Here is a 22,301-nt window from a genome sequence, read left to right as displayed (position 1 = left end):
ATTCACCATAATAAGGATCGGTCCTATTCTCTTCCTATATTTTCTTTTAACAATTTTATATGATAACTGCATTCTACTTTTAATGTATCACAATTGGTTTCTACAATAGTTATCAATTTTAAAAGTCTGCTACTTGTATTTTACCTAATGTGTTTTTATCAGATTATGTTTTTTGCATAAGCCCACAGTAGCGAACTCTAGGGAGGATGTAGGCAAACATATTTCTGGTAGCTATTGTACTTCAGTAGCCAGTTGCAATAATTACTGTGTGGACGATGTGGCCTAATCTACACTTCATTTTAGATCTATGTGACGATGCTGTGCTGATTATATTTATATGTTTTAACGATGCCATTATGGCCTTATCACTTTAGGACATGGTGTAAAAAAAGGTACGTTTCACTGTATTTTATCTGAACATTTCCCTGATTGTATGATAGTATATTGTGGTGTGTACTGCTGTATTATGTTGAAAGACACACTGCTCACTAGGTGTATACAGGGTGGTCCATTGATAATGACCGGGCCAAATATCTCACGAAATAAGCGTCAAACAAAAAAAAAGTACAAAGAACGAAACTCGTCCTCCTTAAAGGGGGAAAACAGATGGCGCTATGGTTGGCCCGCTAGATGGCGCTGCCATAGGTCAAATGGATATCATCTGCGTTATTTTCTAAGCAGGAACCCCCATTTTTTATTACATATTCATGTAGTACATAAAGAAATATGAATGTTTTAATTGGACCACTTTTTTTGCTTTGTGGTAGATGGTGCTGCAATAGTCACAAACTTATAAGCACGTGGTATCACGTAACATTTCGCCAGTGCAGACGATATTTGCTTCGTGATACATTACCCGTGTTAAAATGGACCATTTACCAATTGCGGAAAAGGTCGATATCGTGTTGAAGTATGGCTATTGTGATCAAAATGCCCAATGGGCGTGTACTATGTATGCTGCTCAGTATCCTTGATGACATCATCCAAGTGTCTGGACCGTTCGCCGGATAGTTACGTTATTTAAGGAGACAGGAAGTGTTCAACCACATGTGAAACGTCAACCACGACCTTCAACAAATGATGATAACCAAGTAGGTGTTTTAGCTGCTATCGCGGATAATCAGCACATAAGTAGCAGACAAATTGCGCGAGAATCGGGAATCTCAAAAACGTCGGTGTTCAGAATGCTACAGCGGAAACGTAAACCGACATAATATGCACTATTGGGCAACGGAAAATCCACAATGGCTGCGACAAGTGGAACATCAGCGACCTTGGCGGGTTAATGTATGGTGCGGCATTATGGGAGGAAGGGTAAGTGCCCCCCCATTTTATCGATGCAACTACAGGGTGTTTCAAAAATGACTGGTATATTTGAAACGGCAATGAAAACTAAACGAGCAGCGATAGAAATACACTGTTTGTTGCAATATGCTTGGGACAACAGTACATTGTCAGGCAGACAAACTTTCGAAATTACAGTAGTTACAATTTTCAACAACAGATGGCGCTGCAAGTGATGTGAAAGATATAGAAGACAACGCAGTCTGTGGGTGCGCCATTCTGTACGTCGTCTTTCTGCTGTAAGCGTATGCTGTTCACAACGTGCAAGTGTGCAGTGGACTACATGATTTATTCCTTAGAACTGAGGATTTCTCTGGTGTTGGAATTCCACCACCTAGAACACAGTGTTGTTGCAACTAAGACGAAGTTTTCAACGGAGGTTTAATGTAACCAAAGGACCGAAAAACGATACAATAAAGGATCTGTTTGAAAAATTTCAATGGACTGGGAACGTGATGATTGAACGTGCTGGAAAGGTGGGGCGACCACGTACGGCAACCACAGAGGGCAACGCGCAGCTAGTGCAGCAGGTGATCCAACAGCGGCCTCGGGTTTCTGTTCGCCGTGTTGCAGCTGCGGTCCAAATTACGCCAACGTCCACATATCGTCTCGTGCGCCAGAGTTTACACCTCTATCCATACAAAATTCAAACGCGGCAACTTCTCAGCGCCGCTACCATTGCTGCACGAGAGACATTCGCTAACGATATAGTGCACAGGATTGATGACGGCGATATGCATGTGGGCAGCATTTGGTTTACTGATGAAGCTTATTTTTACCTGGACGTCTTCATCAATAAACAGAACTGGCGCATATGGGGAACCAAAAAGCTCCATGTTGCAGTCCCATCGTCCCTGCATCCTCAAAAAGTACTGGTCTGGGCCGCCATTTCTTCCAAAGGAATCATTGGCCCATTTTTCAGATCCGAAACGATTACTGCATCACGCTACCTGGACATTCTTCGTGAATTTGTGGCGGTACAAACTGCCTTAGACGACATTGCGAACACCTCATGGTTTATGCAAGATGGTGCCCGGCCACATCGCACGGCCGACGTCTTTAATTTCCTGAATGAATATTTCGATGATCGTGTGATTGCTTTGGGCTATCCAAAACATACAGGAGGCGGCATGGATTGGCCTCCCTATTCGCCAGACTTGAACCCCTGTGACTTCTTTCTGTGGGGACACTTGAAAGACCAGGTGTACCGCCAGAATCCAGAAACAATTGAACAGCTGAAGCAGTACATCTCATCTGCATGTGAAGCCATTCCGCCAGACACGTTGTCAAAGGTTTCGGGTAATTTCATTCAGAGACTACGCCATATTATTGCTACGCATGATGGATATGTGGGAAATATTGTACTATAGAGTTTCCCAGACAGCAGCGCCATCTGTTGTTGACAATTGTAACTACTGTAATTTCGAAAGTCTGTCTTCCTGAAAATGTACTGTTGTCCCACGCATATTGCAACAAACGGTGTATTTCTATCGCTGCTCATTTAGTTTGTACTGCCGTTTCAGATATACCGGTCATTTTTGAAACACCCTGTAAATGGTGCAATGTATGTTGATCTCCTACGTAATGTTCTACCGATGGTATTACAAGATGTTTCGCTGCATGACAGAATGGCGATGTACTTCCAACATGATGGATGTCCGGTGCATAGCTCGCGTGTGGTTGAAGCGATATTGAATAGCATATTTCATGACAGGTGGATTGGTTGTTGAAGCACCATACCATGGCCTTCATGTTCAACGGATCTGACTTCCCCGGATTTCTTTTGGTGGGGAAAGTTGAAGAATATTTGCTATCGCGGTCCATCGACACCACCTGACAACATGCGTCAGCGCATTGTCAATGCATGTGCGGACATTACGGAAGCGAACTACTCGCTATTGAAGAGAATGTCGTTACACATATTTCCAAACGCATTGAGGTTGACGGACATCATTTTGAGCATTTATTGCATAATGTGGTATTTACAGGAAATCACACTGTAACAGCATGCGTTCTCAGAAATGATAAGTTCGCAAAGGTAAATGTATCACACTGGAACAACCGAAATAAAATGTTCAAACATACGTACGTTCTGTATTTTAATTTAAAAAAAAACCTACCTGTTACCAACTGTTCGTCTAAAACTGTGAGCCATATGTCTGTGACTATTGCAGCGCCATCTATCACAAAGCGAAAACAGTGGTTAACTAAAACATTCATATTTATTTACGTACTACACGAGTATGCAATAAAAAATGGGGGTTCCTATTTAAAAAAAAAAAAACCGCATTTGATATCCGTTTGACCTCTGGCAGCGCCATCTAGCAGGCAAACCATAGCGCCATCTGGTTTCCCCCTTCAAGCCACACAAGTTTCGTTCTTTGTAGTTTTTCCGTTTGACGCTTATTTCGTGACATACTTGGCCCAGTCACGATCAATGGACCACCCTGTATATTTGTATACGATAGATCTGAGGATTGTCATTATGGACTGAAACCGGTCATCGTCTAAAGTCGTGTCTACGGTCATGAATAGGGCCCGGATTTTAATGACAAGTCATATTTTTTTCTGAACTATAGGGTGGATTTTAGACCATTTTATACGCAAATATATACATTTTAGTGTCGAAAAATGTATTTTGATTGTGCATATAAAGTCACATTTCAGCAAATTTTAGTAATAGGTCATACTGCGGCTAACTTAATATGTCATCTTTCCGTCAACTATTGCCAAAAATGCATATACCGTTTTTCACGTATCTTACGGGACACACGAATAAGAAAATGAATATGTTGCTCACGAGAAAATACTTAACGTGCTATTATGAAAGATAAACAGATACATTAGTAACAGCTTTATTTCTCAGGACTGTAGCAGAAAATCGGTGTACCACAGCAGTCGTTTCGCAAACATAAAACATTGTTGCGCAGTCGACAATACGGTCTCACAGACAACAAAGGCGGCTTCTGCCGTAATAATCATCGCAGTCGCCAAGGTGTTCCCTGTAACCAGTTTGAATACATCCTTTGCCTTGTTCACCACACCTAAAGCAAAGTGCTCCAACAGCGTGAAGTTGCGAGGATATGTTCGAGAATCTGGAGTAAGTTCTTTAGTACTGATGGAAAATAATATTTTGTATACTGTGTGAAGTTGTGCAGAAAAGCACTTTAATGTGCAACAACACTGTAATACTGCTAAACACAGCAGCTGTGTGAAACTAAGTGCTGAAAATAACAGCAGTCAAACGCTGTTATTTGAACAGACAGGTCAATCGTCAACCGTGCAATCATTCTGCAAGGATTTGTGAGAGATGTTGGTGTCCTGTAACATTCCATTGGAAAAGCTGAAGAATCCACACTTCAGACGGTTCTTGGAGAAGTACTCAACACTTGTAGTTCCAGATGAATCTACACTGGGAAAGAACTATTTATCCGTATTCTACAATGATGTGATCAACAAAATACGAATTACTATTGCTGAGCAAAAGATCTGGCTGTCGATAGATGAAACTACAGATATTAGTGGGCGATATATTGCAAATATTGTTGTTAGTGTTCTAAAAGTTGATGGCCCTGGAGATACGTTCCTACTAACGTGTGAAGCTCTCGATGGAGAAAACAACTCGACGATTGCTATTCTGTTTGACAACTCTCTGAAGCTATTGTGGCCACATGGTGTGAAAAGAGAGAACGTTTTGCTGTTTGTAACAGATGGTGCTTTCTATATGGCTAAAGCAGCTAAAAGGCTTCAGATTCTCTGTCCCAATATGGTGTACGCCACTTGCCTTCCACAGAGTTGCCAAGGAGGTGCGATAAAATTAACCTGACGTGGACAAATTAATTTCTTGCGGCAAGAAAATCTATGTGAAGGCTCCGCTACGAGCGCAGAAATTCAAGGAACAAGCACCTTCAACGTCCTTCCCACCTAAACCTGTCCTTCCACGATGGGGTTCTTGGCTTAATGCTGCTGAGTATTACCACAGTCTATGTGGTATTACTGCACCAACTACACCTTAATAAAGACAGTCTTCTGTGAGCTTGAAAGCGATGAATCAAGTGCTATCAAAATTGTGAAAAGTTTTTACATACATTGTCTCGAAACTTGGCATATATGAACTCCAATTTTTCAGTGATATCAAAATCCCTCAACCCACTGGAAGCTGTTGGCACTCAGCTATGTAAGGCCCCGAGTATTGTGCAACATGTGTAAGAGTGAGTTGGGTCGAGCTCGTGGTCATCTGGCTGACAAAGTGAAAACCAAATTGCAAAGTGTTCTCCAACGGAATCCTGGATATTCTACACTGTGCAAAATTAGTGACAGTCCTTCAGGGAATGCCGCAACATTTGAAGATACTGAAACAAAGCTGAACTCCAGTGACATCGCTGCCTTAGTGACGTCTTGTGAAGTGGAGAGCAGCTTTTCCGGGTGCAAAACTATCCTCGGCGACAACCGTAGATATTTGACAGTGGAAAACCTGAAAATGCACCTTGTGATCCAGTGCAACTTTGCAGATACTGAAGATTGACATACGATAATGTGAAATGTTTTTTTTTTTACTGTTTTGATAGATCTTTTCACTGTACTGTGTGTTTAGAAAATACAACATTCAGACATTCAAAAAATAGGTGCAAATTAGCCTCAAACCCTACAGAAAGAACTATACTTACAATATTTTGAGAAGTGAATTTTGTATCACTTTATGGTGAATAAAAAATTTAGTAAACAAACAAGACTGCATTAAATAAACTTCTAGTAAATAAGATTTTATTTTTTAAGGTCACATTTATGTAAGTTTTAGGTCATAAATCCTTACATATTTCAGTTTTTTTTTAGGTAATTAAAATCCGGGCCCTAGTCATGAAACCATTTGCGTGCAACTCATTCAACGCAATGAGTGGTGCAACCCAGTGTCGTCGTGTAAACTAGGCGTAACCCTTTTCAAACCACAATATTTTTCCGTGACCCGTTAGAAATAGGTTCGTCTCAGCAGTTGCCAGAGAGCGCCAGGTAACAGGCATCACCGTGCTTGCGCAGCTATGATGGTATAGGGTCCCGTATGATCGTACGTGTAAAACATTAAACGATCTACCTTACGTCATAAAACAAAGGATACTCCAAGAGCATCGGAATATAGTGAACGATACTGAAACCCATTATTCGGCTTATACTGTCCCTTCGCATGTCCAGATTCCCAATGAAGTACGCCTCGACCTGATATTAAGCTTCTCAGTGTGGTTTTCAGAATGTAAATTTTCTTGGAGTACCAATACTACATTATGTTTGGTGCTTTATTATGGCATAATGCCATACGTGCTATAAGATGAAAATGTGCACTTGAAAGGCAGCGAACAGCTGTAACAAGCCAATAGCGTTTCAAATAAATTGACAGCCTCCGCGGAAAAAATAAAAGCAAAATTTCTTTAGCAAAACGGCAAAAATCACTACCTTGTTCTGCAAGGCGATTAATGCTCGACTGTCAGAAAGGTGGAAATAAAATGTGAAACTAAACGTAATTATGTGAATTTATTTTAATTCACCTGATACCTTCCGGTCACAGACATCCTTTTTGCTTTCATTTGACGTGAGAGCAGTAAACGAAACCCCAACCGTAAACAAGGGCCAGGTCGACACTATCCCCAGCTTCCCACTACAACTCAAAGACTGCTCTGCGCGTCCGTCCCGGGTCTACATTTCCGAACACCTCACCCCAAGCGTTTGAGACTGGACACCAATATATATATATATATATATATATATATATATATATATTCAAAAATGTGCATTTTGTAACATACATCTTTCTGAACACTCTGATACATAAAACGTAAGACAAGTTATTTGGTCTTAAGTGTGCCAAAGTGCAGTGCCACGCCTCTTTACACAGCATTCCTCTGTCGCACGTCACTGTATTTCGCTCCTTGGAACTCAAATGTGCATGTTTTGTAATGGGTGGCATCAAACTTTATTTACGACGGTGCCTCCCTGCTCCCCAGTCGGCCCGTTTGACAGCCTGACTTCTGTTTTAAAAAAATTTTAAAGGTAAAAAAGAACCCTCGTACTTAATACTGGATGGGATTATCTGTTTTTTTTTTTTTTGCACAAATCGTCATTTTTATAGCACGACAGAATATGATTCACAAAGTGCCAATATTCAATGCCTGTTAGGCCCACTAAAAGCAAAAAGCCTTACGAAAGGAAACAGTTTTACATTTCATTCATACGCTCCAGCTACTCAAGCATGAGATCGAAAAGTAGCAGTACGAAATCTTTCTATAAATTTGGAAGTCTTATTCTACCATCTCCCCCCCCCCCCCCCCCCCCAATTACTTCTCCTTCCTCGTTCTAACAATCTTGTCATTACTAATTCTGTACCTCTTCCTCCCAATGTTAGATTCATTCTCTGGTTGACTTCACTAACCCTGCCACAATGACCGGTTTAGTTATCTGCGTTTATTCTTCGGTTAGTCTTTATTATATGTTCGTACAACGCGTTTTCCGCGTTACGCCAGAATTGAACTTAAGCGGCTGCTAGCCGGGGACTGTATTATTAGTTTTGGCACTTAGTGTAGAGAATGGCTCTGAGTACTATGGGACTCAACATCTTATGACCTAAGTCCTCTAGAACTACTTAAACCTAACTAATCTAAGGACATACACACACCCATGCCCGAGGCAGGATTCGAACCTGCGACCGTAGCAGTCCCGCGGTTCCGGACTGCAGCGCCAGAACCGCACGGCCACCTATCAGTGTAGCGATGTGGCCAAAATTTCATTTTCTTTCTTATCTGTTATTCCTGATTGTCATTTATTTCCACTTTGATAGTCTGACTGTCGATTTCGGTAGTTATTCGCAAATGCTATCAACTACTTCTTATGTAGCTAAGAGCCACATTTCTGTACCAGATGCCGGAAAGGTACTACTCATATGTGACGCAACTGCGCATGTGCCCTCCCGCAACTGATCGAAAGATTCTAATGTAAATAGTTGTGACGCCACGCTCATCGGAGGAAATTTATTGTTATTACAACACTGCAGTCTCCCTAAAGCCTTTGACATTTAAATATTGGCAGACGCAGCACTGTGTTTTGTTGTATGTGGCGCATTTCCTTTGCAAGCGAAGTTTAGTTTCGTTTTTTCTCTCGTTCATGTTTTATTGCTTCAGTATTATTCTGCAGTAGCGGGATACGGTAATATGCCTCTTTTAGAATATCGGTTTTTACAACCAAAATTTAACTGAAAACTTAAACAATGAAAAATTCCCCGAATTCTAAAAAATTCCTGGAGCGTTTACAACCTGACTGAATACCAACAACACACTCACTCACCTTTCTCACAACGATCCAAAACTTCTACCTATATTTGTAATGAATAAAACCGTAGTACCTACTTCTTTCCCTCGTTAGAAATAAGTACTTTCCTTTAACTGACATTTTAAATATAGGCCCTGTAAAGTGCAACTTCAAGTCTTTACTGACCTGAACTGAACCGACAATTCACGGCTCGACAAACGTGACAGAAGTCATGCGCTCTGACGTGCTAACGCATTGCTGATTTCACGTACATAGAGGGAAGCACTGGATTAAAAACTAAAAACTCATATGTGAAAATGCGAATCCATAGCATGCAGCCAACAGGGCCAAAAAATGGCACAGCCAACTAATACACTGGAGTATCATGTGATAGTTCATTTTCTCCATTTTAAGGGACACAACACTGCAATAAATCCGTTCTGAGTTGGAAGAGTATGGCAACAAAGGGTACCTTGGACAACTTTTGAATTTGAAAAATTTTTTGCCACCCACTAAGTTCTGTAGCTGCTCTTTAACATTCAAAAACCCTGCCGACCCAAGCCAGCAGCAGAAATGTTGCAGCTGTGTCAGGCCAACCCAGATGACCTTACCCAGGCAAACACACAAAACAAAAAGTTGAAACAGGTGGATTCACCACTGTCGAAAAAGGCAAGATGACTCACTGTGAGAAGCTGTCCTAGACGGGTGCTTTTGCTCCATGGCAATAATACTGTCCATCCAGCACGGGACACAGACACACATGCTGCTTCTTTGGCTTATTAAATGTGTTCCCATATTCTCTTTCCTCAGATGAAGAAGCTACTGCACAAACATTTCCACAATGATGGGGAATGTCTTGAACAGCCGAAATGCAGACTTCTACAACCAAGGTATCTGTCAATTCATCCCATAGGGTGAATATGCCTAAAAGAACTGGTACTACCACCAGTTTTAAACTTTGATGATAGGCAATTCAGACAAAAAGAGAAAAGAAGCTGAAACGAATTGGGGAGAAAATAAATTTATGGTCCAACTCTCTTGATAGGACACATATTGAGGCATCAAAGAATTCTCAATTTGGTGAGGGAAGAAAGTGTGAAGGGTACAAATCTTAGAGGTGGCCAAGGACATATACAGAGTATCCCAGAAAAACTCCATCAATCACAGACACATTCCTTGTACAGAAATAAGTTAAAATGTCTAGCAAACATTAGCTCTAAAATGCATACCTTAAGAGCTATGACCACATTTTCATCTTTACTACTGCTTACTGTGAAACAGCAGAGTTTCTTACGTAATCTGCTTGCTGCCACTGTTAGAAAACTTCCATGTTGGCTTTGGATGTGCTGGCAAGAACTGATGACGTGTTCTTGTAAAAATTTCAAGTATCCCCATAAGCGAAATGCAGGAAGATCTGCGATAGGCACTTGGTGCAAGGAGTGGCAACTGACCCTTAACATAGACAAATGTAATGTATTGCAAATCCATGGAAAGGAGGATCCTTTATTGTATTATTATATGATAGCGGAACACACACTGGTAACAGTTACTTCTGTAAAATATCTGGGAGTATGCGTGCAGAACGATTTGAAGTGGAATTATATAAAATTAATTGTTGGTAAGGCAGGTACCAGGTTGAGGTTCATTGGGAGAGTCCTCAGAAAATGTAGTCCAACAAAGGACGTGGCTTACAAAACACTCGTTCGACCTATACTTGAGTATTGCTCATCTGTGTGGGATCCTTACAGATCGGGTTGACAGAGGAGATAGATAAGATCCAAAGAAAAGCGGCACATTTCGTCACAGCGTTATTTGGTAAGCGTGGCAGCGTTACGGAGATGTTAAGCAAACTCAAGTGGCAGACTCTTCAAGAGAGGTTCTCTGCATTGCTGTGTACCTTGCTGTCCAGGTTTTGATAGGGTGCGTTTCTGGATGAGGTATCTAATATATTGAGTCCCCCTACTTATACCTCCTGAGGAGATCACGAATGTAAAATTATGGAGATTCGGGTGCGCATGGAAGCTTTCCGGCAGTCGTCCTTCCCGCGAACCATATGCAACTGGAGCAGGAAAGGGAGGTAATGACAGTGGAAAGTGAAATGCCCTCCGCCACACACCGTTGGGTGGCTTGCAGAGTATAAATGTATATGTAGAACAAAAATCCTTAGAATTAAGAACAGAGGAATATAAGGTAGGCAATGTACTGGAGCCCATTGTTCCTTAGATGTCAGTGTGAAGTATCCTTAAACATTTTGGAGAAAACTGGCTGGTTCCTCATCGTGCACGGACCATGTCTTCAGCCTTTGTGGGAATGGTACCTCCCCTAGCAGCACGCCATTTGACAGGAACTTAATATGGCTCATGAGTCAACCTGTTTCACAATATGTAAGGCTGTTCGCAGTAGGAAAGAGCTTGAAGTACAAGAGACTGTCTTTCACAAATGTGACAATGAATTAGTGCTCGTAACACTTAATGCACGCATTTTGTAGACAATGTTTACTGGATTTATTTCCTTGTTTCAGTCCCCACTACTGCCTCTATAAGTTTGTTTCATTTGTCATGAATGACTGGGACTGCTTTATACAGTCTTTCAGGAAGCATTTTAAGATGCTAGGTCCGTATTTACAAAGGACTTTTTTTTTGTCCTCAATAGATTGTCAAATCTTTCATCTACTCAGAAAGTAATCACTGTTAGTAGATTCTATATTACTGCCATTCACAGAGCTCTGTAGTTGGAATGATATTAAATGACGAACGGTCTCTGTAAGATTGCAAGTCTACCAATGTACTTAAAAATCAGAAGAGTTATCAAGCACAGGCAGTCACGATGTATTGAGGTCCACTTTAGAATCCACTATGGATAAAATTCATTTACTGTCTAGAATCTCCACTGTTGTATTAAAAGTGTCACTTTGTACATTATTAAACTCATTTTATTCTAGTTCATGCCATAAACAACACGCAAGTATTGTTACGGAATAAAGTTAGTGCCAGCACGCCAGTCAGGAACAACAGAGTAGAGAAAGCTGTGAGAAGAGGTCAGCCAATCACACGCTGACCATCCTCCCTCCAGGACGACAACATGACAGTTTGAAGTATGGCTGTCAGATCTTGAGTACATTTAACAGTAAGTCTCTATATAACTTACATATCATATCTGTAAAAGCAGTATTAATTTACAATTGAAACTCTAGGTCTTTTGGACCACTGCAATGAAAAGTGAAACTACTACAACAGATTCCAAATATATAATTTACTTTCACAGACAATGTCATGATAACTTGTCTTTCACACAAGCCAGAGCTGACAAGTGTTGCTCTTTGGAGCACTGAAAAGAAAAAGAAGGAAGGAAGGAAGGAAGGAAGGAAGGAAGGAAAAAAACTCACAAATATACACAGTTTTAAAGAGACAAAATTATTCTTGTTGGATGACCACAAAACAGTAAACCTCACTTTATCTAATTAAATGTTGTTTAAATTAAAAACAGATGCTTAAGAAATTTTTCACTGTGTTTGGAAACAGTAAAAATATACGGCGAACATTATTGTACATAGACCAACAAATTATATATTTACATTTTTTACATACAAGTTCCATAACAAAATATGCTGCATATGCCTGTCCAAGTATAAGAGAAAGCTACCCATTTGAATTTTCTAGGGGAGGTTGAAAAAAAAAATTAAAAGGAACTTTTATTTTGAAACACCAAAGTCTTGGTTTCAATACCCGTAATGACAATATAGTATACAAATAATAACAGCAAAAATAACAATAAGTGTATTAGAAACTTGGCGAGACATAAGAAAACAGTCAGAACCTTCGACTTTGATCTATACCTAGTTGCACAGAGCTTGTTACTACCCAAGTACAGCTCACTATCTAACAATTATTTTCCAACATTTCTATAAAATTATTAAATCAAAAATATATTCTTGTGTGTTATCTGATACAGTCAAAGTGTTTAAATACACAACATAATTTGTTTCTGCAACAGGGACAGATGATACTTTAAGCAAAATATTACAGTAATAATTCTGTTAGCACTCTTGTACCTGAACATGATCTTAGAATACGCTAACTGTACAATGTTTAATAGTCTATGACCTGTAACCCTGAAAGAACATTTGCCTTAACGTAATCAAGAATCATCAGACATTTGAACCAGATTCCAGCTATGCAACAAGACCTATGAAGGCACCAAATTCTTCCTCTTCATCTTCCTCTTCTTCTTCTTCATCCATTTCAGCATCAAGCTCTATTCCATGGAACAGCAGATTAAAGCACTTAGATGATCTGCTACTAAAATGCAGGTAAGGGCACTGTGGATTCAGACGAGCACTACAAATCCAGCAGAAATAGGTATTGCATCGCCAGCATACCATTTTGTTGCATCCATCTGATTTCTGTAATGTTAGTAGCAGTGATTCACAAAACATGTTAACATTTTCTGTATACAATGCATATATATATATAATGAATATTATACATTTCATCTACAAGGTGAACAACCACTAATTTGGTGTACACAGTTCTCACATAATTTAGTCTAAAAAATCATGTACTAAAAAGATATATGAAATTAAAGATGACTGTGGGTTGCTTAACGTTTGTGTAAATGCATATTCAATCATGTACAGAGTTGTTCTCTTAAAACAATGGTCAAATTTTGACATCATAATTATGTTTATTCTTTGAATTTAGTTAAAAAAGAAATTTATGTTAAATTCAAATAGCCAAAGGGCAATGTAAACCTCTAGAGCTGAAAAACTTTTGTGAGAATCATTCAGAAGGAAATGTTAGATATTAATTGGGTGCACAGCTTTGTCAGTAATACGCTACATGACAAAGAACTAGGAATTTAGCAACTATCATAAACTTGTCTCCTAATTATCCATCTTTAGGTAAAATTTCCTACCAACAACTGCAGATGCGATGTGTTAGTACGCAGTATGAAAATACATTAACATGAGTTAACAGACATTAACTGACAAAATTATACATACAAAGCACAAAATTGTCATAGTTCAACAGTATACTACAGAACTAAAACAATTCAGTGGTTTTCATTTATAATTACAAAATTGTTCCACTTATCAGTAATGAAAGAATCACAATTAACAGGATATTAACTGACACATTACCTATATGCACCTTTGCTGTATGATTAAATGATGGTGTCCTCTTGGGTAAAATATTCCAGAGGTAAAATAGTCCCCCATTCGGATCTCTGGGCGGGGACTACTCAGGAGGACATTGTTATCAGGAGAAAGAAAACTGGCGTTCTACGGATCGGATCGTGGAATGTCAGATCCCTTAATCGGGCAGGTAGGTTAGAAAATTTAAAAATGGAAATGGATAGGTTAAAGTTAGATATAGTGGGAATTAGTGAAGTTCGGTAGCAGGAGGTGAATACAGGGCTATAAATACAAAATCAAATAGGGGTAATGCAGGAGTAGGTTCAATAATGAATAAAAAAATAGGAGTGCGGGTAAGCTACTACAAACAGCATAGTGAACGCATTACTGTGGCTAAGATAGATACGAAGCCCACACTTACTACATTAGCACAAGTTTATATGCCAACTAGCTCTGCAGATTATGAAGAAACTGATTAAATGTATGATGACATAAAAAAAAATATTCAGGTAGTGAAGGGAGACGAAAATTTAATAGTCATGGGTGACTGGAATTCGAGAGTAGGAAAAGAAAGAGAAGGAAACGTAGTACATGAATATGGATTGGGGCTAAGAAATGAAAGAGGAAGCTGCCTGGTAGAATTTTGCACAGAAAATAACTTAATCATAGACAACACTTGGTTCAAGAATCATGAAAGAAGGTTGTGTATGTGGTAGAACCCTGGAGATACTGACAGGTTTCAGATAGATTTATATAATGGTAAGAGAGAGATTTAGGAACCAGGTTTTAAATTGTAAGACATTTCCAGGGGCAGATGTGGACTGACCACAATCTATTGGTTATGAACTGTAGATTAAAACCGAAGAAACTGCAAAAAGGTGGGAATTTAAGGAGATGGGACCGGGATAAACTGAAAGAACCAGAGGTTGTACAGAGTTTCAAGGAGAGCATAAGGGAACAATTGACAGGAATGGGGGAAAGAAACACAGTAAAAGAGCTTTGGGTAGGTTTGAGGAATGAGATAGTGAAGGTAGCAGAGGATCAAGTAGGTAAAAAGACGAGGGCTAGTAGAAATCCTTGGGTAACAGAAGAGACACTGAATTCAATTGATGAAAGGAGAAAATACAAAAATGCAGTAAGTGAAGCAGGCAAAAAGGAATACAAATGTCTCAAAAATGAGATTGACAGGAAGTGCCAAAGCAGGTAGGACGTAGAGGTAAGATAGATACTGCCTACAGGAAAATTAAAGAGACCTTTGGAGAAAAGAGAACAACTTGCATGAATATCAAGAGCTCACATGGAAACCTAGCTCTAAGCAAAGAAGGGAAAGTAGAAAGGTGGAAGGAGTATATAGAAGGTCTATACAAGGACGATGTTCTTGAGGACAATACTATGGAAATGGAAGAGGATGTAGATGAAATGGGAGATATGATACTGCTTGATCTGGTGAGCAAGATGTATGAGAAAGACGAAATTCCCTCAGACTTCAAGAAGAATATAATAATTCCAATCCCAAAGAAAGCAGGTGTTGACAGATGTGAAAATTACCGAACTATTAGTGTAATAAGTCACAGGTGCAAAATACTAACACGAATTCTTTACAAACGAATGGAAAAACTGGTAGAAGCCGACCTCGGGGAAGATCAGTTTGGATTACATAGAAACGTTCGAACACATGAGGCAATACTAACTCTACGACTTATCTTAGAATAAATATTAAGGAAAGGCAAAGCTACGTTTCTAGCATTTGTAGACTTAGAGAAAGCTTTTGACAATGTTGACTGGAATACTCTCTCTCAAATTCTGGAGTTGGCAGGGATCCCGGGATTGGGATGACTCCTTACCCTCTCTCTTAAAACCCACATCCTTTCGTCTTCCCCTCTCCTTCCTGAAGAAGCAACCATCAGTTGCGATAGCTAGTAATTCTGTGTGTGTGTGTGTGTGTGTGTGTGTGTGTGTGTTGTTCATTGTGCCTGTCTGCCGGCACTTTCCCGCTTGGTAGGTCTTGGAATCTTTGTTTTTAATATATTTTTCCCATGTGGAAGTTTCTCTCTATTTTATATGATGATGTAAATAAAATAAAAAGAAACTTCCACATGGGAAAAATATATTAAAAACAAAGATTCCAAGACTTACCAAGCGGGAAAGCGCCGGCAGACAGGCACATGAACAAAACACACAAACACACACACAGAATTACGAGCTTTCGCAACTGGCAGTTGCTTCGTCAGGAAAGAGGGAAGGAGAGGGAAAAATGAAAGGATGTGGGTTTTAAGGGAGAGGGTAAGGAGTCATTCCAATCCCGGGAGCGGAAAGACTTCCCTTAGGGGAAAAAAAGGACAGGTGTACACTCGCACACACACACACACACACACACACACACACACACACACACACACACACCCTTTCATTTTTCCCTCTCCTTCCCTCTTTCCTGACGAAGCAACTGCCAGTTGCGAAAGCTCGTAATTCTGTGTGTGTGTTTTGTTCATGTGCCTGTCTGCCTGCGCTTTCCCGCTTGGTAAGTCTTGGAATCTTTGTTTTTAATATATTTTTCCCATGGGGAAGTTTCTTTCTAATATATATTTTTTATAAAAACCGTGACCAGCTTTCAGCATCGTTAAGGCTATCTTCTTCAGAAGGAAAGTCACATATAATGTTTTAAACATATTATACAATAAACATCTAAAATACTTCATACTTTTTTAAAAATTAAATGGAGTACATGGAATAAAATTATACATAGGATTCAGCATCTGTTAAGAAGTAAGGAGGCAAAGCTGTTTTCTCCACTAATACCGTCAGGGGTGGCGGTGGGGGGGATGTGGAATTATTATCCATTGACTGGGATATGTGCCCGGTGTTTAACATTGGACAGACTGGTAGAGCTTGTGACATAGGATATACGTAACATTTGCTAGGGAAGAAGGGTACTAATGTACTAATGTTCATAATTCTACTTTCATGGAATATTTCTTAATATTGGGACACATACCAAAAGGAGTGGAAAAATTGATGATTCTACATAGAGAGAAGACACTTCGTGTCTTGAAAGAACTTCAGGTCCTTATGAATATGAACAATAATTGTGGCCTTGTAAACAAGCAACTACAGTTACGAAACAGACACTTCTTGAACACTTCAAGCCATTGCTCACAACTATATGAGGTTTTGGTTCACATTTCCATGTACTTCCATTTCAAAACATCATTTCTTCCTTTTCTATATGGTCTCTATACTTTGTTACTGACAGCATACCAGATGGCACTGTATACTACATTCTGTTTTGTAGATTCTATGTAAAGTGTATTTTCTCCTTTTTTGCTTATTGTAACATCTTGATAAAATCCTGCTACAGTAAGTTCTTTATTCTTCGCATGAATTTGTAATTAACCACTTAATTTATTTTATGCTACATACTGTTGTCATTTTTATAAAAATTATTTTATTCCTTTTATTATCTTTTATGAATTTTTTTATACTACATACATTTTACTCTGTTTAAAACATCTAAATATATAGCATACTTATGTATTACTGTAACAGTCATGTATTTCATGCCACTGAATTTTTGTCACAATGGTTGGTTGGTTTGTGGGATTAAAGGGACTAGACTACTACGGTCATCGGTCCCTTTTTCCAAAAAAGAAAACTAAAACCACCCAAAGAGAATAAAAAATGAACAACAGCAAAGACAGCAGACGAAACAGGACATGAAATACAATGACAGAGACCAGACAAAACAAATTAAAACACACAGTGTGACGGTGGTTGGCTGATCATGGAGGGAAAAAAAAGGAAAAGCCAACCACCAAAAACATATTAAAAACTCAGTTTAAAATTAGAGACCAAAAGCCAGAATCAACACTATAAAACAAACACTCAGATTAAAGGATAAAAACCCCCTGCCCAAATAAAACGCAAAACCAAGTCCACCATGGCAGAGTCATCTAATAAAAGAACAGAGCGCGTGTCAGGCAGCGCAAACGACTGCCTGAGCACAGATAAAAGTGGACAGTCCAATAAAATGTGGACCACTGTCAAAACGAAGCCACAGCGACATAAAGGGGGGTCCTCACGTCGCAAGAGGTGGCCGTGCGTCAGCCATGTGTGCCCAATGCGCAGCCGGCAGAGGACAACAGACTCCTTGCGAGAGGCCCGCAAGGAGGAGCGCCACACACTGGTAGCCTCCTTGATGGCCCGAAGTTTGTTTCCTGAAGGCAGGGCGCGCCATTCAGTGTCCCAAAGGTCCAGACTTTTGCTGCGTAGGAACGCTCGCAAATCTGTCTCCGGGAGGCCAATGTCCAGAGATGGTGTACTGGTGGCCTCTTTCACCAGGCGGTCAACATTCTTATTGCCGGGTATCCCAACATAGCCTGGGGTCCACACGAAGACCACAGAGAGGCTGCAACGCGCAAGAGTATGCAGGGACTCCTGGATAGCCATCACCAGACGAGAACGAGGGAAACACTGGTTGAGAGCTCATAAGCCGCTCAGAGAATCGCTACAAATAACGAAGGACTCACCTGAGAAGGAGCGGATTTACTCTAGGGCACGAAAGATGGCGACCAGCTCAGCAGTGTAAACACTGCAGCCAGCCGGCAACGAACGTTGTTCAGAATGGTCCCCTAGAGTTAGTGCATAGCCGACACGACCAGCAACCAACGAACGGTCGGTGTAGACAACGCCAGGGTCCTGATACCTGGCCAGGATGGAGTAAAAGCAGCATCGGAAGGCCTCCGGAGGGACTGAGTCCTTTGGGTCCTGTGGCAAGTCGAGCCGAAGGCAAGGGCGAGGAACACACCTTGGGGGTACACGCAATGTGGCCCAGAAAGGAGGTGGAACAGCGAGAACCTTAAGCCCGGAAAGAAGCTCTTTGACTCGGACCGCGATCGTACAACCTGACCGAGGCCGACGTTCTGGCAGATGGACGACCGATTGCGGGAACAGAAGACGATAGTTGGAATGCCCAAGCAAGGTAAAAACGTGGGCAGCATAAGCGGCCAGCAAACGTTGGCGGCGTAACCGCAGGGGAGGGACACCTGCCTCCACTAGTATGCTGTCCACAGGGCTTGGTCCGAAAGGCACCAGTGGAAAGTTGTATCCCGCTGTGTAGTATTGGGTCCAGCACCCGCAACGCAGATGGGGATGCTGAGCCATAAGCCAGACTCCCATAGTCCAGACAAGACTGGATTAATGCCTGGTAAAGCCGTAGGAGAGTAGATCGGTCAGCGCCCCACCTGGTGTGGCTCAGGCATCGCATAGCATTTAGATGCCGCCAACACACCTGTTTAAGCTGCCGAATATGAGGCAGCCAAGTCAACTGGGCATCAAAAACCACCCCCAAAAACCTATGTGACTCTACCACTGGAAGAAGCTCGTCGTTAAGATAAAGCCGCGGCTCCGGGTGAACAGTGCGTCGCCAGCAGAAATGTATAACGCAGGTCTTGGCTGCCGAAAACTGAAAACCATGCGCTACAGCCCAAAACTGCACCTTGCGGATTGCGCCCTGTAGCTAACGTTCAGCAGCTGCAATGCCAATAGAGCTGTAGTAAAGGCAGAAGTCGTCGGCATACAGGGAAGCGGAGACAGAATTTCCCACGGCCGCAGTGAGCCCGTTAATGGCCATTATAAACAGATAGACACTTAGAACAGAACCCTGCGACACACCGTTCTCCTGGACTTGGGAGGAACTATATGAGGCCGCGACGTGCATGCGGAAGGTATGATACGACAGAAAATTGTGGATATATATCAGCAGAGGGCCCCGAAGACTCCATCCATGAAGCTTAGAAAGGATGTGATGACGCCATGTCGTATCATACGCCTTCCACATGTCGAAAAAGACAGCGACCAGATGCTGACGGCGGGCAAAGGCAGTATGGATGACCGACTCCAGGCTCACCAGATTGTTGGCGGCGGAGCGGCCTTTACGGAACCCCCCCTGAGACGGAGCCAGAAGGCCCCGAGACTCCAGCACCCAATTCAAGCGCCGGCTCACCATCCGTTCAAGCAACTTGGAAAGAACGTTGGTGAGGCTAATGGGACGGTAGCTGTCCACCTCTAAAGGGAATTCAGGGCAAAGTGCTCTGCCAAGCAGTTTGCAATGACGTCGGAGTCAGTACAAACTGCTCCATTCAGTGAGAGCGCAGGGACGCTGACAGGGGTCCGATAGCCATAGAGGCGTCGAATCTTGGCCCAGACCTGCGATGGAGTGACATGGAGGCCAATGGTGGACACATACCGCTCCAAGCACTCCTGCTCGCATTGGCGGATAATGCGGCGGGCTCGCGCACGCAGCCGTTTGAAGGCGATAAGGTGTTCAATTGACGGATGTCTCTTGTGACGCTGGAGCGCCTGCCGGCGAGCTTTAATCACTTCAGCGATCTCAGGCAACCATCAAGGCACAGTCCGCTGCCGAGGGGACCCAGAAGAACGGGGAATGGTAGATTCGGCGGCAGTAATGGTGCCGGTGGTGACCGATCGAACCATTGCATCAACGTCATCGTTAGACAGAGGCTCAATAGCGGCAGTGGAGGAGAACAAGTCCCAGTCAGCCTTATTCAGAGCCCATCTGCTAGGGTGCCCAGAAGATTGACTCTGTGGCAGTGACAGAAAGATCGGAAAGTGGTCACTACCACACAGGTCGTCATGCACTCTCCATTGGACAGATCGTAAGAGGCTAGGGCTACAGATGGAAAGGTCAATGGCGGAGTATGTGCCATGCGCCACACTGAAGTGTGTGAAGGCACCATCATTTAATATCGAGAGATCGAGCTGCGCCAATAAATGCTCAACGATGGCGCCTCGACCTGGTGCCACTGCCCCACCCCACAGATGGTTATGGGCGTTAAAGTCGCCCAGTAACAAGAAAGGTGGCGGCAATTGGACTATCAGAGCAACCAGGACATGCTGCGCGACATCACAATCCGGTGGAAGGTAAAGACTGCAAATGGTAACAGCCTGTGGCGTCCACACCCGAACAGCGACAGCCTCTAAAGGTGTTTGGAGAGGGACAGACTCGCTGTGAAGAGAGTTCAGGATATATGCAGACGCCACCAGACACCCTTTCATAAACTGCCCGGTTCTTATAATAACCCCGACAGCCACGGAGGGCGGGGGTTCGCATTGCCAGAAACCAAGTTTCCTGCAGAGGAAAGGGTGAAGGCTGATAAGTTGGCGGAGCTCAGCTAGATGGTGGACGAAACCGCTGCAGTTCCACTGGAGGATGCTGTTGTCCATGGCTGAGAAAGGCGTGACAGGACTGGGAAGGCAGATTACGCCGCTGGGTCACCTGCTGCCTCCAATGGGGCATCCGTGCAAATGCTATCCACTGCGTCTGAGGGACTGGCAAGATCGAGGTCCTCAGTGGACGCAAGAATCTCCACCTCATCCTCAGATGCAGAGCTTGTAGGTAGTGGTGGAGTAGGATCCATTGCAAGTGCCTTGGTCTTACGGGGCTTCAATGTCGTTTTGTCTCGCTGTTCCTTTGGTTGCCGTTGCTGATAGGGCTTATGGGAGTCAGTCTCCGGAACAGAAGATGATCGCGAAGCTCGACGACCAGCGGCCTGTGGCTTCTTCAGCCACTGGTTGGTGTCTGCTGTGCCGCTGGTAGGAACCTGGGAAGGTAGTGACCCAAGGGATCCCTTCCGAGCGAGAGAAGCCGAAGAAGACTTACGCTTCTCCGGCTTAGAAGTGGGGACTGGTGTCCCCAGTGGCTTAGTGGGTGCTGCTCCTGAGGTAGACGGTGTGGGAGCAACAGCAAGATAAGGGGCCCCCATCGTCAAGGGGGCAGGTGAGGTCCTCTGACGCTGAGAGCTGACTGTCTGTGGTGCAGGTAAAGGAGCTGGCGCAGGAGTGACAGTGGAGGCATAAGATGACATCATGCACACAGGATGTAGCCCTTCAAATTTCTGCTTAGCCTCAGTGTAAGTCAGTCAGTCCAGGGTCTTATATTCCATGATTTTGCATTCTTTCTGTAAGACTCTGCAGTCTGGCGAGCAAGGTGAATGAGGCTCTCCACAGTTGACACAGATGGGAGGCGGAGCAGATGGAGTATCGGGATGAGATGGGCGTCCGCAATCTCGACATGTGAGGCTGGAAGTACAGCGGGAAAACATATGGCCGAACTTCCAGCACTTAAAGCACCGCATCGGGGGAGGGATATAGGGCTAGACGTCACAACGGTAGACTATCACCTTGACCTTCTCCGGTAATGTATCACCCTCGAAGGCCAAGATGAAGGCACCGGTAGCAACCTGACTGTCTCTCTGACCCCGATGAACGCGCCGGACGAAATGAACACCTCTACGCTCTAAGTTGGCGCGCAGCTCATCATCAGACTGCAGAAGTAGGTCCCTATGGAAAATAACACCCTGGACCATATTTAAACTCTTATGTGGTGTGATGGTAACGTTGTGATGGTAACGTTGTGATGGTAACGTTAACATCCCCCAACTTGTCACAAGCAAGCAACCTGCGTGACTGGGTGGAGGATGCTGTTTTTATCAAAACTGACCCAGAGTGCATTTTA

The 22,301-nt window shown here is 42.5% G+C and overlaps 1 protein-coding gene across 2 annotated transcripts in view; it reads right to left on the bottom strand.

Moving 5' to 3' along the window:
- Positions 1-12,031: 12,031 nt before the first annotated feature.
- Positions 12,032-22,301, bottom strand: part of LOC126277881 (E3 ubiquitin-protein ligase RNF14-like) — an 82,841-nt gene continuing 72,571 nt past the window's right edge. For both annotated transcript variants that reach the window (XM_049977411.1, XM_049977412.1), the window contains one exon: positions 12,032-13,036. In XM_049977411.1, coding sequence (XP_049833368.1) covers positions 12,806-13,036 — 231 coding nt within the window. In that variant the 3' untranslated portion in view covers positions 12,032-12,805. The remainder of the gene's footprint in view (positions 13,037-22,301) is intronic.

The sequence above is a fragment of the Schistocerca gregaria genome, chromosome 6, assembly GCF_023897955.1.
Source record: "Schistocerca gregaria isolate iqSchGreg1 chromosome 6, iqSchGreg1.2, whole genome shotgun sequence".
Classification (NCBI taxonomy): Eukaryota; Metazoa; Arthropoda; class Insecta; order Orthoptera; family Acrididae; genus Schistocerca; species Schistocerca gregaria.
The sequence above is the reverse complement of the archived record's forward strand: the minus strand, read 5'-3'. Positions and strand labels throughout refer to the sequence as shown.